The sequence below is a fragment of the Nilaparvata lugens genome, chromosome X (assembly GCF_014356525.2).
Source record: "Nilaparvata lugens isolate BPH chromosome X, ASM1435652v1, whole genome shotgun sequence".
NCBI lineage: Eukaryota > Metazoa > Arthropoda > Insecta > Hemiptera > Delphacidae > Nilaparvata > Nilaparvata lugens.
In genome coordinates this window covers 89,770,702-89,787,370 of record NC_052518.1, presented here as the reverse complement: position 1 = coordinate 89,787,370, position 16,669 = coordinate 89,770,702, and the positions used below count along the sequence as shown (strand labels likewise).

At 33.2% G+C, this 16,669-nt stretch overlaps 1 protein-coding gene across 1 annotated transcript in view; it reads left to right on the top strand.

Annotated features, from left to right (window-relative positions):
• Nucleotides 1-16,669, top strand: part of LOC111049374 (MAM and LDL-receptor class A domain-containing protein 1-like) — a 43,435-nt gene that overhangs the window by 23,013 nt on the left and 3,753 nt on the right. Inside the window, exons 11-19 of the mRNA XM_039442099.1 lie at nucleotides 4,314-4,408; nucleotides 5,381-5,465; nucleotides 6,139-6,309; nucleotides 7,366-7,474; nucleotides 8,105-8,282; nucleotides 9,775-9,862; nucleotides 10,076-10,234; nucleotides 13,062-13,258; nucleotides 15,021-15,186. Of these exons, the coding sequence (XP_039298033.1) occupies nucleotides 4,314-4,408; nucleotides 5,381-5,465; nucleotides 6,139-6,309; nucleotides 7,366-7,474; nucleotides 8,105-8,282; nucleotides 9,775-9,862; nucleotides 10,076-10,234; nucleotides 13,062-13,258; nucleotides 15,021-15,186 (1,248 nt within the window). The remainder of the gene's footprint in view (nucleotides 1-4,313; nucleotides 4,409-5,380; nucleotides 5,466-6,138; nucleotides 6,310-7,365; nucleotides 7,475-8,104; nucleotides 8,283-9,774; nucleotides 9,863-10,075; nucleotides 10,235-13,061; nucleotides 13,259-15,020; nucleotides 15,187-16,669) is intronic.

The following is a 16,669-nucleotide window of genomic DNA, read 5'->3' as shown; positions in this document are numbered from 1 at the left end:
ATTTTATTCATAGTTAACGTTTCGTTTTTTTTCAAAGTGCTGATGTAATTATACCATAAATGAATGCGTTTTGAAGAAAGATACAGTGATTGAAATTTGATACTGTCTTACTGTTTACGCATACCGGACGGGATTTGTGAGTTCAATGATCTTTGATTGTTGCAGTGTTCATGTCGTGTAATGTGTAAATTATACTAAATTTAGACCTATATTAATTTAGTAAAAAAATCATTCGGGTTGTCTAGTTGTAAAATGAATTTCTTGATTTCTTTTCTAAATAACTGACGTGACGTTATTTTCCTTGTTGTTACTGGAAGTGAATTGAATATTTTTATAGCTATGTATTTGAAGTGTCGTCTGGAATGTTCTAATCTTGGTTTTGGGAGGTTAATGTCCTGTGAATTCCTGAGGTTTATTCTTTCTCTCATCTGTTGAATATCGAAATTATTTTCAGCTAAATCCAGCAATGCTTTGAATAGAAAAGAATGTCTCACTGATAATATTGACAGTTCTCTGAAGAGCATCATTGAACTATATTGTTTAGGTTTATTACAAATTATTTTTAATATATGTTTCTGACCAGTAATCACAGGTTTAATATGAACATTGTATGCACTCCCATAGCATATTATTCCATAATTTATTCTAGAACCAATAATTGCATGGTATAATTGTAACAATACTTCTTTTGGACATAACTGTCTGAGGTAATAGAACTTCCTTATGTATACAAATAACTCATTTTTTATCTTCTGTACATGATCTGACCAAGTGAGCCTACTATCCAATATGAGGCCCAGATATTTAACTGTACGTGCTTGTTTTATAGTTTCACAGTTACACAATATATTATTCACCTGTTGCGCACAATCTAATTTATGGAAGTAAATACTAGTTAACTCCTGATCCGTGTTTTGAAGATTAAATTGTATTATATTAGATTTGTCTGTGTTGATAGTTAATTTATTTTCGCAAAACCACCACCTAAGGTGCTTAAGATCCATTTCTAATTTATTTTTAAGTTCTTGATTTGTTTTGGCCGAATAAAATATAACTGTATCGTCTGCAAAAGATGTAATCTTTCCCTGTAAGTCACCATCCGTCAAATCGTTAATAAAGACCAGGAATAAAGTACTTGATAACACTGATCCTTGAGGAATACCTATGGTAATGTCCCCGGGTTCACTCAACGTATCGTTAATTCTGACCCTTTGACTCCTATTAGATAGGTAGCATCTTAACCAATCATTGGCAATTCCTCTTACTCCTGATAAATCAAGTTTTTTTAGAAGCATGTTTTTATCAATTGCATCATATGCTTTAGATATATCAAGAAACAGAGCTGCACACTTATTATTAACACTAAAACTGTCATTTATTTTTGAAATGAGATTTTTAATTGCCGCTTCTGTACTTCTTCCTTCACGGAAACCATATTGGTTATCACTAAAAAAGTTATTATTTTTATAAAAGTTTTCAAGTCTAATCTTGAATATTTTTTCTAAAATCTTGGAAAAAACCGGTAAAAGTGAAATTGGGCGGAACTGATCTATGTTTTTACAATTTGGCTTTTTAGGAATAGGTATAACTACGCTGTGTTTGAACATGCTTGGGAATTTTCCTTTGGCAATACTTAGGTTAATTAGATCGGTTAATTTGTTCAAATAATTCATGTAAGTTTTTTTAATCATGCTTGTGCTTATCCCATCTACACCTGGCGAAGATTTATTTTTCAATTTTCTTATTGTACTTGCTACTTCCTCCGGATTTGTAGGGTGGAGAAAAATTGAATTTGTTGGAGAATTGTATGGAAACCTTATTTTTGATATTCTAGCAGACTCTTCCCTGGTTTGCAATGTGGTTTGTTCTAATTCATCATTCATTTTATTCACAACATTTAGAAAATAAGAATTAAACGAATTAGAAATTTTATTACTATCATGTATGCTATTTCCCTGCTCATCAACAATCAGTTTTAGTGGTTCTTTATTTTTTTTCAATCCTATTAACGCGTCAATTGTTTTCCACGTCTTTCTAATGTTTCCCTGGCTTTCTCTAAACAGTTTTGAATAATAATATTGTTTTCTTTCTCTCAGTTCATTACGTAAGTTATTTTTGAATGTATTGTATATTTGTTTTAAGTCGTCATTATTAGGTTGTTTGATAACATTCTTGTATAACTCATTTCTTAAGTTTATTTGCTTGATCAGATAACTATTTATCCATGGCGACCTATATTTCTGTGTCAAGTTATTTTCTAAAAGAAGATTTTCTTGTGAATCTTTGATAGCGCTTTTTAAAATGTCAATGAAATTTTCCCATCCCTCATCAACTGATACTGCTGGTATTTCTCTATCCCAATCAATCGATGATAAAATATTATTCAACTTCCGGTAATTGATTAGGCATATTTTTTTATAATTTGTATCTGCTTCTTCGTTGGATCTCTTCAATCCTTCAACTTTAAGTATGATTGTACTGTGATCAGTTATATCTAAATGTAGTATTTCTGGAATTAGATTAATTTTATTCAGTTTTGTTCTATTTTTGCCGGATTTTAAGTAAAGATGATCTATTAAAGAGTTGGAAAATCGGGACCTATGAGTGTAATCAGTATTGAGTGATTCAAATCCAAAACTATTCATTAAATATTTGTAATCGTCAATAATTCTGGTGTTCTGAAAAAGATCTATATTTATATCTCCCGTGAAAAAGAAAGGGACCTCATTGTTTTCGTTAATATTAAATATTTCTTCTAAGTACAAGGTTAATTCGTTAAGAAATATTTTGGGTGAGTTTGATTGCAACCTGTAAGCAGCCAACAACTGAAATTCAAAATTATTATATGAACAAGATATATGTACACAGTCCGCTGAAATAAAAACTATTGTCTTTGTTTTGAACGTTATCTCACTGCTTATATAAACCAAAGTTCCTCCTGCTCTGTAGTTATGATTGAAATTACCATGTACGGAATAGCCCTCTATATGATATAAGTCTATTTCATTCTCTAGTATCCATATTTCTGTCAAGACTATTATTAGCGGGTTGTTTTCTAATTTCCTCATTTGCACTAAGAATAAATCGAAATTACTTCGCAGACTGCGTATATTTTGATGAATAATTAGTGTTTCTCTGCTACTTATCTCTGATGACATTTTTATTTACGGTACTGACACTGTTATTTTCTTGGTTACCTGGCTGCTTAGATGCACTTATCACGCTCAACTTTTTCACTTGTTCACTGTTCTTGAGTTCAATAACTGGTGTTCCGTCTTCTTTCCTAGCTAGAATCTTCCCTTCCTTGATCCATAGGTATTTGATGTCGCCTCTTTTGAAGATCTCTCTCGCCATGGTGAAAATCCTTCTTCGCGTAGGTGCTAGACTTTCATTCACATAGACTGGATGGTCCGTTGTTTCTCCCATCTGCTTTGTAGAAAACTGCCTCGTAACTTTCCTTTTATTCAATATTACTTGTTTGTCTGTTCTACGAACGAACTTGACAACGATTGGTGGAGGTAGGTTTTCATTTCGTTGTTTAAGTCTGTGACAAATGTCGATTGCATCTGCTTTTATTTTGTGTCCTAATGCTTCGCTCATTCTACAAATGATTTCTGTTACATCTTCATCCTGTTTTTTGGGTATACCATTTATTTCCAGCATGTTCGATCTTGAGTATTGTTCCATATCCTCGACGCGTTCCTTCAGTTCTGCATTTTCTTTCCTGAGGCTAGCTACTTCTGTTGAAAGCTTATCGATGTTGATGAGGCATGTGCTAATTTGCTTGTTTTGTTCATCAAACTTCTTATTTATGTCGTTAATCGCCTGATGACATGATTCAATTGATTTCCCAAGCTCCAACTCCATTTTCTTAATATTCTCCTTCATCGACGTCTGATTTCCTGCAATTACCTCAAGAACTCCTGCGAGTTCTTGGAGAGTCACGTCCTTGTTTCCTGTTGTCGATTCACTCACCATACTTTTGCGACGTGTAGAGGAACAGCTGCTACATCTCCAAATTTGTTTGTTTCTCTTTATGTAGTCCGCATCGTCCTTGGTCATTTTCACACATCCTATATGAAAATTCGCTTCACAGTCGACACATGAAATCAGCTCACCTGAATTCCGAACGGATTTAGAGCAAATAAAACAAGACATTTTTAAATCTTCAAATAAAATATTCACTACAGCACGGTTCACTAGCACGAAATATTTTGTTACGGAACGTTTAAACTTTGCACAGCTGACTCAGCAACCACTCCGATACGACCGCTCTCGTCGAGCTCTCAATCATTACTGAATTTTCCCAAGAGAACGCCAGGAGAGAGAAATATGGAGCTTATCTGGAGAAGCTGGAAATGCATGGTATCAAGCCGAAGTTCCCGTATCATCATCAAATTCTTTCAGGGTAATCAATAATAATATAATTATTATATCATTTAGTGTGCTCTGTAACTCTGTAAGATGTTGATGACTCAGTTGATGGGCCTGGGAGTGCTCAAATGTGCTGCTTGAAAATAATTATTATTTGACTGTTCTTTGAGCTGCTGAGTGGATTTTTTATCCATTACCGTACCATTATTACTATTGTAATGTAATTTTACCAATGTTACATTTTTATTAGTACTAACACTAATAACTAAAACGTTTTTAAATGACTCAATTATCAATAACTACTAAATGCTAATAATATAACACTGTTATTAGTACTAATGGTACTAATTGTAATGTTAACACTTGTAATTTGCATTTGATTCACTGATGTGCAGTCATTGCATACACAAGAGATTTCTAAGTGCCCATAACCCTTAGAGACTTGTAAGCACTCAAGCCTGTGAGCGAAAACACTTTACAGTGAAATCATGACAGCATTTCGTTACCGTTATATCAAGTGTAAATTATAAGTCTTCACCTTCTATCTTTCAAAGCTGATAAGCAAATCCATATATTGAAAGAAAAAGACGTTGATTTTGTCCACTATAGTTTTATTGACAATATCAACGTCTTATTCTTTCAATTATGGAGAAATACCACAACATCTGTTACCACACAATCAAATCCATATATTAATGGACTAGGCTTTTGATTGATCTGTAATGTTATTGTCGTTTATTATTGATGTGTTTCATGCCTGATTAATTACATTAAATATTTAAAGCTGGGCCTTGTTGCATGAGAAAATACAAGCTAACATTTTAATTATTTCATTTTTAACAACCAGCTGAAAGCTGACTACTAATATTATTATTACCTATGTATGTATATTATTATTATTATTATCGGTATGTATTTTCTCATGCCCCAGGTTGGTAGATATTGAAAAACTGTTTTGAAGAATCTGAGGTTCAACAATATTCATAGGTTATGTTTTATTTTTCAGATTGTCTTAGTTGGAAAAGTAGGTAGAAACAATTTAGGTGATATTGCTGTTGATGATGTGTCTCTCACGCCCGGAAGTTGTCCAAGTAAGTAGCCTATCAGATCATTGAATCATAGGAATTCAAAAGACAGATAGAATAGATGATACAGTATTTATAGCACACCCAGATGAAAATCCATTTAATCTTTAATGCTGTAAATGATTTTTGCTCGTTTTACTTCAACCTTACAATATTTTTAAAGTTTGTTAAAACTTTGAAAAGTTTTGGAAATTTTATTTTTTATCCTCCAATTTCAACTTTTTAAGGTTTTTCTTTTAAATCTATAAATAGTTATCACTATTCACGAAGCCTATTTGAGGCTGCTTTCAGATACTGTAGGGTATTGATGAATCAGCTCAATATTGTAAATAATTAAAGTTTTTATCTTCATTATTTAATTATTATAGATTCATTTAATTCTCATACTTCAATTTACCCTTGCTGAATGAGGGAATGTAAATAGATCTTTCAACTTTGAATTGATCCATTCTTTGTTTATAAGGCAAATATTCTCACAATTGAACAGCATTAACTTCAAACATCTGAAATAGGAAATTTAGAGTCCCACTATCAGATTCCCTTTTTACTTTCTTCTTTTTCAAACCCATGTCCCCCTATCAGATCCTGTTATTCTGTATGTTTTGTTCTATTTTCAATAATCATTCAATTTAGGGCCTGTATTAGAAATTAATTAAATTTGACATTTATAAAATTTCAGCTGCTCCTCAAATAGCCGCACCCGGATCAGGTGATTGTACTTTTGAAGTTGATGAATGTGGATGGAGCAATATAATGTCGAGAGAGAGGTTGGATGATATAGACTGGGAACGTACGTCTGGACAATCATTGCGTACTTCAACGCATGACCACACTCTTGGATCTGAAAAAGGTGACATTTTCTTCATTGAGAATTTAAAAATTCTCTAGAATATAGTTTCTTAGACGAAAATTGTCCATTTCAGTTAAGCCAAAATATGCAAATTTAATAAACTATTTCACTAATAATTTAATTATTTGATTGAAAATCTGTGATTTATTACTGAAATAGTTGTTTATAAGACTTTGCATTGGCTACGCTAGAATGAAACCCCACAAAGCTCTAGTCAAAATAGGTGCATCATATCATAAGCTGTCTTTCCCTCTACCCTAACCATATTTATTGCGACCCTATTGTATTGATGCGCAATATTTTGCGATATTGAACAAATATGGTGACTCTTGTACTTCTGTCGGCTCATAACTTGTCTCTTGAGGTCAGGACCCGCCTCTTGAAATGCTATGTGTTCCCAGTTCTTTTATATGGGTTGGAGGCATGGACACTAAAAAAGAATGCGAGTCCAGACTCTAAGCACTCGACATGTGGACCTTCCGGAGTATACTCCGTACCGTATATCTTGGACAGATAGAGTCACGAATGCAGAGGTTCTTAGAAGAATTGGTAAAAAACTGGATATTGTGTGTGACATTAAAATAAGGAAGTTGACATATTTCGGGCACATTATGAGAGGACCTAAGTGCGAGATTCTGCACCTCATAATACACGGTAAACTGGTTGGTAAGCGTTCAGTGGGATGTAGAAAAATGTCATGGTTAAGAAACCTGAGGCAAGCAATCAACTATACGTGACAGGACCTCTTTCAAGCAGCAGTTAACAGAGTTAGAATTGCCATGATGGTAGCCAACCTCCGTAATGGAGAAGGTTCCTGAAGAAGAAGAAGATTACTTGTACTCGGATCTTCAAGAAGAATAAAACAGATTAATTTCTTTTGAACTTCCTTCTTACAGAATTAACATGGATTTCTTGCATTTGTTCTCTTAACATAACATTTACTTATAGTCAGCTGAATTTATATTTCCTGTTTCAATATTCGCACTGTCGTAAGTCTGCAGGTTATTTGATAAAGTTATTAGTTTGGATTCAATTATTATTATCAACTTGTTACAGGTTATCTGATGACACTGGCAAGAAGCACAGTACAAAGACCAGGCAGTAGAGCTTGGTTCACATCAAGAGATCTGAAACAGGGCACAGGACCCCGTTGTCTTTCCTTCTGGCAAGTATTATTATTCAAACCTTGATGAAATTAGTTGATAAAAATGTTATTTGTAAGTTAGTAGTTGGTACTATTGAAGGCTGTATCGCTGAAAAACAGCGAATAATAAAAATATATTTCATGTGGATCATAGATCTTCATTAGTACAAACTTTTATATAACAGTTACAGTAGCAGATAGAAAGTAAAACATATTAAGTTTGTGATGTCCAAACACCTACTTAATCAAACATTTGATTCGTTTGATTTGATTTACAATCTAGAGGTGCATAGTAGCCTATTATTAACATCATGGCTTTTTAATGCAAAGCGATCGGTCATCCACACTAGTTCTACAATATCTGCTTTTAATAGGCCGTTTTAACTGGTCCAGTGTAGATCAGCCATGTTGCAGAATTGCTTATCAAATATCCCTTTAAAAATCCTTCATGTCCATTTATTGCAAAAGTTTTCAATTCCCATTTTTTTTTATTTTATTCTCCACAAAAAACCGGAGAATGATCACAAAATCTTACTTACCAATTTTATTATTAAATCGGTATTACTGGATCACTAATAACATATTAATCAGCCTATTATCACTTGAAATATATCACTTACTGGTTAGATTAATGACAATTTTCATTTTCAGGTTTATAATGAACGAGCCTTTTATAGATAATACAGGACCAAGTTTGGGAGCACTGACAGTTTATGTGAAGGCCTCAGATAAGGAAGGAGGAGCCTTGAAACCAGTGTGGAGGCTATATAATCATCAAGGTCCTGAATGGCAGTATGCCCAAGCATCTATAAAAAGTCCAGGGGACATGGTATAGAATTTTATGAATACTTTTAATTAATTTATTTATTTGTAATTTTATAAAAATATAGATTTCATGTTGAACAAATTCATGCCATTTCATATCAACGCTACAGCTCAGTTGATAATAAAGATAAAGATTGTAAGTGATTTTTAAAGCTATTGTGACCTTTGAAAGTTGCAAATTTCTTCTAAAATTTGATTTTTGTCACGCCTTCTTACAAGAAGTGGAGAGATAGATAGATAGATAGATAAATGACTTTTATTTACACTTTACAATAAAACTGATGTGGGCGAAATTGAGGCAATAGAAGCCCCCTCTTCCATTTAACCCACAATGATAAGTTACATAAAAATAATAATATACATTACAATTTGAAATTAAATGATAATTAAAAATTATAAGGAAACAACTAAATCAATTCACTACAAATTGAATAAATTAAGAGGAAAAAAAGAGAAAACTAAAAGCAAGAAATCTTAATAGTGACACACACACACACACACACACACACACACACACAATCACACTTACATCTCTAAAGAACATAGATTAAAACCGCCTAGTTAAGCCCTCCCCCCCCCTGATCCACGCCACGACAGCCGCACTGAACCGGCGTTGACTGTCGAGCAGCCTAATATGAGCTGGCAGTGAATTCCATAATCTAATCGCACTAACATGGAATGACTTATATAGCTCAGTTCTGTGAATTGGAACGGACAATGAGCAAGCTCCATGACGCGTCCCACCCCTGCCAACATCACCCATGAAGCGAAACCCCGCTGCCAAGTAATTGGGAAACCGAGATTTCAAGAGTTTGAAGAGGAACATGAATGCATGGAGACTCCTGTAGCCTACTCGTGCAGTCTTAGAAGTTTGAACTGTCCAAAGTATTGAGTAATATGTTCGTCACGTCGTAAACCAAAGATGAAGCACACAGTGCGCACACAGATATAAGTAGGGTTAACTTATACCGATAATAGGTAGAATTCATGAAATTGAATTAAGATTATGATTTACAACTTTTTAATATGATGATCCTATAAAATTACAATTACCTAAACAAAAAATAAATTAACGATGATCTAATAACAGTTCAAGTACCATTCAATCATTGAATTCATGATTATATTTTTTTAAATATTATGAAATTATCATTCTAATTTATCATTAATGTCTGGAAATAATATTTATTATTGCGGCAATACCAATATTATAAATGTTTTCAATTATCACTACAAAAAATAATGCTATTATATATTTATGTTGTTGAGTCAATAAACAATTATCCAGTCTCTTTGTTCAACAAATCACTATTTGATATTCTGCGTGCAAAACTCTTCTATTCTTTGGAGGAGTTTTTCACACATTCTTTCTTTCTGACTGTATGGTCTGATAGCAAAAGAATGAAATCTATCTATCCATCTATCTATTATAAGTTTTGTGAATTTATATGTTTTGAACAATGCAAAATATTTTATAAAATAATTTCTTATTACAGATTATTATTGAAGGTATTTGGGGATCTAGTAGAGCTAATGGTTTCATTGCTTTTGATGACATAACATTTTTTGGAGGATCCTGTACAAGTGAGTAATATTTTGAAGTCAATTTTCTTATTGTTCTCTCATTGTGTATAAAAACATTTCACCCATCCTTATCTAATTAGATCCATCCGTATCTAATCTCTGTAGATACTCAATTTTCATATAGAACCTATACTTTTTCAAAATTATTCAAGTAATAAGAGATGGAGATGTTGCTTGTGAATTCATATAAATTCGTATCCTTGAAAATTTCAGCAATTCCTGATGGAGCATTTGTTAGAACTGGCGAATGTCGATTTGAAAGGAATATGTGCGATTGGACAAATGGAACTGATAAGTCACTTGTTTCATGGAGACTTGCCACAGTTTCTAGAAGGCCTGCCAATCTTCCCGACAAAACTTTCGGAGCTCCAGGTAATATCATCCAGTTTTTTTTCTATTGAAAAACTTCAAAATGTATTGAATGTTTGATTTTATTCCATGAATTCAGATGTGGAGTGTGGAACTATAGGTATATTCAGTTATGGATCAAAATAACAAAAACGGTTGAAACGTAAGCACTGAACACTTTTCCAGTGATATAAAAATGAAGAAAGATTGCAGATAGCTTTATATTATTCACCATTCAGTCATTTGTTGACTCTATTGATTTTGCTAATATTCAGATTCAATGTAACATAATATACGAGCTGTATCAATAATAGAACATATTACAAGTCTTTAAGTTCTACAAATAAGGCACTTCGAATGATTTTCACTTAAATTTACTATTTTCTTCTTATTATAAAGTATTTAAAGTAATAAATGTAATTTCAATTACCTTTTAGATGATTAAAATGCACCTAAACTTTATAAATAATTATTATATTGCTTATTGAGTCGATGCTCACTATTGGCCCATAATAGTTACTAAACTTATGTAGTGTCTTATTATGTATTTTATGAATTTGTGATTTATATAATTGAATATACAGGGTGATTCATAATTATGGTAAAATAATTCAATACGTGATAGTAGAGCTGAAAAAAAGAAAAAAAGTTCTTATAAACATATATCCATAAACGCTTCATTAGCGAGCTATACAGAGTGAAAGATTTCGCCCGCAATTCAGTTCCTCTGGTGAAATACACCGATGCTGAATTGTTTGGGGACTAGTTTTTGAAAAACTTATGCTGGATTCATATGGAAAAATATCTGAAAAATTGAATAAAACTAGTCTGAAAGCTGTAGTGTGAGTAGTTTTTGAGAAAACATTTGAAATATGAAAAAATCTAAGTAGGAAAACACAGACTTCTACGTTTGATGCCCAATAACTTTCTTTAATGACCAGTAAACAAATAATTTTTGCAATAAAAATTGTAGAGAATTTAATTCTGAAAAGAATTATGTAAGCTGTGTAAACTAAATTTAAATAAAAGTTTAATAAAATGTATTCTTATGTAGTACATTACACCACAAAAATTTGCTGTTTTATGAGGAGAGAACTAATAACTCATAGATTGTAGCTGATTGCAAATAAAACATGGATTTGAATAACAGCTGTTCCAAAACAGCTGATTTATTTTGTTTTAAATAAGAAAATATTTAAAAGGAATTATCAGCTGAAAATTATTTTCAGAAATATTTTAGCTCACTGTTGAACAAAAAAACAAACTGTAAGTTAGGCATCCTGTAACCGCGCTGTGTTTTTTGTTTAATCTATTAACCAGTTGTTTGTAACCATTTCACTTTGCTTTTGTGTTAAGTGTTAACTTTTTAAAAAATGGCAGGTAATTTTAGACATTATTCATACCCCGATTTAGCTGACATGCATTTAATGTATGGAATGGGACACTACTGTAATAGTACTGAAGCAAGACGTTTGTATCAAGAGAACTTTCCTAACCGAGTATGTCCAAGTTCAAGGTTTTTTGCCACTATTCATCAACGTCTGTCTGAAACAGATTCTTTGATATCCAAAGAGCACATTTATGCAGGCAGACCCCGATCTACTATGACTGTTGAGTTAGAAGAACAAGTTCTTAATGAAATTTATGAACATCCAGAGAAGAGCACAAGAGAATTGTCAGTGCAGTTTAATGTCAATCAATCTATTATTTGGAGGATACTAAAAGAGCTACAATTACATCCATACCACCTCCAGAAAATTCATACTCTATTGCCACGAGACTGTATTCTCCGTGCTGGTATTTGCCGATGGTTTTTAGTAGAACTTGTTTACCCAAACTTTTTAACAACCGATTTATTTACCAACGAGGCACACTTTACAAGAACAGCTATCGTTAACGTCCACAACCAACATATTTGGGCAGCTGAGAATCCTCATGCCATCAATCCTAATCTTCCACAACATCAGTTTTCAGTAAACATTTGGGCAGGAATCATAGGAGATCATCTACTTCTGTTCGAGCTTCCTCCCAGGCTTAATGGCATAATCTACTAGTCTTTTGGTATAAGTTTAATGTCATTTAGATATGCTACTTCCATATAAAAAAAACTTTTCATAAAAAACCGAATATTTTATTTGCAATCAGCTACAATCTATGAGTTATTAGTTCTCTCCTCATAAAACAGCAAATTTTTGTGGTGTAATGTACTACATAAGAATACATTTTATTAAACTTGTATTTAAATTTAGTTTACACAGCTTACATAATTCTTTTCAGAATTAAATTCTCTACAATTTTTATTGCAAAAATTATTTGTTTACTGGTCATTAAAAAAAGTTATTGGGCATCAAACGTAGAAGTCTGTGTTTTCCTACTTAGATTTTTTCATATTTCAAATGTTTTCTCAAAAACTACTCACACTACAGCTTTCAGACTAGTTTTATTCAATTTTTCAGATATTTTTCCATATGAATCCAGCATAAGTTTTTCAAAAACTAGTCCCCAAACAATTCAGCATCGGTGTATTTCACCAGAGGAACTGAATTCCGGGCAAAATCTTTCACCCTGTATAGCTCGCTAATGAAGCGTTTATGGATATATGTTTATATGAACTTTTTTTCTTATTTTTACCTCTACTATCACGTATTAAATTATTTTGAGACAAATTAAATATAAGAACTTGCATAATGGTTGAAGTGAAATATTAATAAATAATATTTTTATTTCTAAAGTTTTCAACATATCATAAAAAATACCGATATCACTAACATGAAAGTAATATTAGTGAGAATAGTACTGTATTTTGAATATGTTTCAATGTTTGTAATCATCCTTTATTTTATTTGTTCAGATGGCTATGTTTACTACGATCTATTCAACCAAATTTTGGGGAACAATATGGTTCAGCTTGTATCACCCACCATTACATCGGAAAACGGTGGACAGCTTTGCTTTTCGTTTTGGTATGCAGCCTTTGGCGCTGGAGAATCAGCATTAATGCAAATTATAAGACATGACAATTCTTCTGGGGAGCCTCAACCTGATAAGGTATCACTAAAAAAATTACTAACAGAAGAAAAAATAAAAATAATGATCTATAAAATCCAACAAACTTTTGAAAATACAGTACGGTAACATCGTATTGAAACCTCCTGCATTTATACCGTACAGACCATTATTCTATTCATAAACGTTTATCCCAAAATAGCACAAGAAATAAAAGAAAATGAATCACTAGTGACGATATTAAAATAAGTTTTCAGTACCTATAATAAAATACTTGAATTCTGTACAAGGCATGAGCTACGATCACAATGAAGCAAAGGTTACCTGAATAATGTTTTTATAGTGGCTCAATTGTAATTGTAATTGTCTTATAGAATTTAGGTCATTCTCCGTTTAATAAACTAGCAGTTCTGTGAATAGTAGACCTCACGCAGTTTTCTCATCTTCAAGTATCTGGTGTCACCTGTTCACCGGCTTCTCCAGACATCTGTGTAATGCATGAAATGAATAATCCACTGTCAGCTGATTGATTATGAATAATTCTATAGTCTGATTAATCCTATCTTCATAGTAGATGATATATATAGTGATATCGGAGTATGGAGGAAATTCCTTTTCCTTTCATATTATCCTTAAAATGCAAAATTTCAAAAAAACATGTGTATACATCGACGCGCAGTTAAAAATGAATATTCCTGCCAATGTCATAGAATTCTATCAACGCGTTTGCCGTAAATGCGTTACATACATAAATACAGACAAAAGAAAGTCCGAGTTAAAACATAGACCTCATTGCGTTCGGTCAACTATCTATAATGTAATTATTATTATGGAACCAGAAGGACCGTGCGGCGTGATATAACGTGAAATTATCCGTGATGAGCCACTACCTCCGTAAACAAAGCCATAGTGCATTCTAGTGACGTCAGCACAGGTAGGGCTACTCACCACCTCCTACACCAATAAAAACACTAACTCACATTTGTTGATCTCAGCTGATCTATATCAGCTAGTGTTTTTATTGGAGTAGGAGGTGGTGAGTAGCCCTAGCTGTGCTGACGTCACCAGAATGCACTGACTTTGTTTACTGGGGTAGTGAATGAACGCGACTTTTAACAAACCCTCATGATGTGTGCGACGCACATGACAGAGACGCGTTCAGAGTTCCGCCTTCTTGGAAACTGAATACATGAAAGCTGAAGATCATTATTGAATTAGGTTAATAAAAGACAGAGGTGCTTATCATATTATCAAATTTATACGAAAGCCACAGATACTAGCTCTCTGTCCGATAGTATCTTGTTTTTCTTCAATTGAGACATCCAACTAGAACGCTTTATTTGACCGCCGCCGCCATTCTCTCCATAGAAAGAACGTGGACCGCAAAGCTTGGAACGCCTGAACGCTTGTGCTCTCTGAGTGCACACATCCTGATGGTTTTCAATTACATTGTAGTTTTAAACGACAATGATGTTCAAGTGCACATACACATGGTGCATGGTGTTCTGTACATACTAAATTTGGGAGCATTTTCCAAGTTTTTGTTTTGTATAGACTACTGCTATGAAGTTATCAAGATGAGAAGATTGTTCATGGAATAATACTAAATTTCTTAAAATATCAATTCTTAAAACTGCTGTTGGTTATCATTCTTCTTTTTCACTAATTTATATAAGTTGTCTTGAAATTACTCTATATGTTATTGGTAAAAATATGCATAAGACACATACCTAATAATAGCAATCTATTTTGAATAAAAATTAATATTCAATGTATAGCCTAACCAAATATTCAATATCATCAGGTTTGGAGTTTGGAAGCTAAAAACATGGATACCACTCGACCAACCTGGTTGCCAGCTCAGGTGACATTGGACTCAACATCAGAGTTCAGAATTATTATTGAAGGCCAGGCCACAAACGGAGGATTTGCTTTGGATGACTTTTCTTTCTCTCCAGGATCTTGTCCCAGTAAGTTTGTTATTTTTCTTAAATTTGACTTGAAACAAGCTTCCCCACAAATGTCCGAATCTTATATTGTTAATATTCGAGTAAATCCTAGGAGGGGTTTTCATATGTTTAGAAATTTTGTATCCTATTTGATAAAAAAAACCAGGTAACTTGAAGGTTTTTAAATTTATTTGGAAATATTTCATTCAAATAAATGTTACCTACTAAATTAAGGCAGACTAATCACATAAGCTCATTCCTGTAGTTCAAAACATAGTGGAGCGGCGAAGTTAGAGAATGTAGCTGAGAGTGTTAAAAAGTAATGCATGTATTCAAATGTGTCAGAACATAGTGGAGCGGCGAAGGTAGAAGGGAATGGAGACATTTAGATACATGAAGCTATACCTTCTCTGATACACTCTAACTTCGACCCTAGAGATAGCTTAGCTATCTCTTCTCTATACTTTGACTCTCCAGTATGTTTTGACCTATCTGCGAGTATCCACACACAAAACTTTAATTGCTTTGTATCGTGTAGGAGACCACAGGTTCTCATTTCTTGGCAAAGTATGCAAAATAGAAGTTTATCTTGAAAATAATAATTTACATAGAACCCACAATTATTTTACAATTTATTGGATTATTTTTATTTCATTGTAGTATCACCATCACTATCCTACCTTAACATTTTCTACCTTCCATCCTACTTTTTGTATTGTAGCATAAATTTACTCATTCATGTTCAAATATTTTTCCAATCATTTCTTACCCAGAACATTCCCAGTTATGGACTATTATGTGAGTTACCGTACTACTATAGAGGAGTCCAAAAAAATGTATACATTATTCGATATTTAAATATATTGGTAACGCACGGCAGGGACATTAATCTACACTATGAAATTCAATACATTACATTAACAAATACAATACATAGTTATTGACACCTGCAGGACGTCGGTCGTGGTCGGGTGGTAACATTCTAGCCTGTGCCACGTCTCTTTGCCGTGTCTCATGGCGTACAAGAACGGGCCACTTGTTCAAAATGAGAACGAACAAAAAACAGTTCAATAGGATTAAATTGAAATTCCACTGTCTCGCCCATCTGCAAACACCACGCCTCCGCCACATCCGTGCCATAACCGCGCCACGTCTCTGTCCGTTCTTTTCACTCACTAATTATGCCTCACTTGGTATTGTGGTTCGATGTCTTGTAAACAGGTAGTGTGGCATGAATAGTCCGCATGCAAACTGTAACAGCTGCCAATGTGCTATCAAGATATTCACTGTCAAAGAGTGTATACATTTTTTGGACCCCTCTGTATTTTTATACAATTTATCATGTCTGCAATAAAACCCCGGTTAACCAAAATAGAGAGGAGGAGATAAATATGGATAAACAGTTTTCCGGTTAAACTGACATATCCCGAAGATAACCTATTAAAATGGTATCTAGACCTACAGGAAAGCTTTATTTATAAATATACTCTACCTATATGAAAAG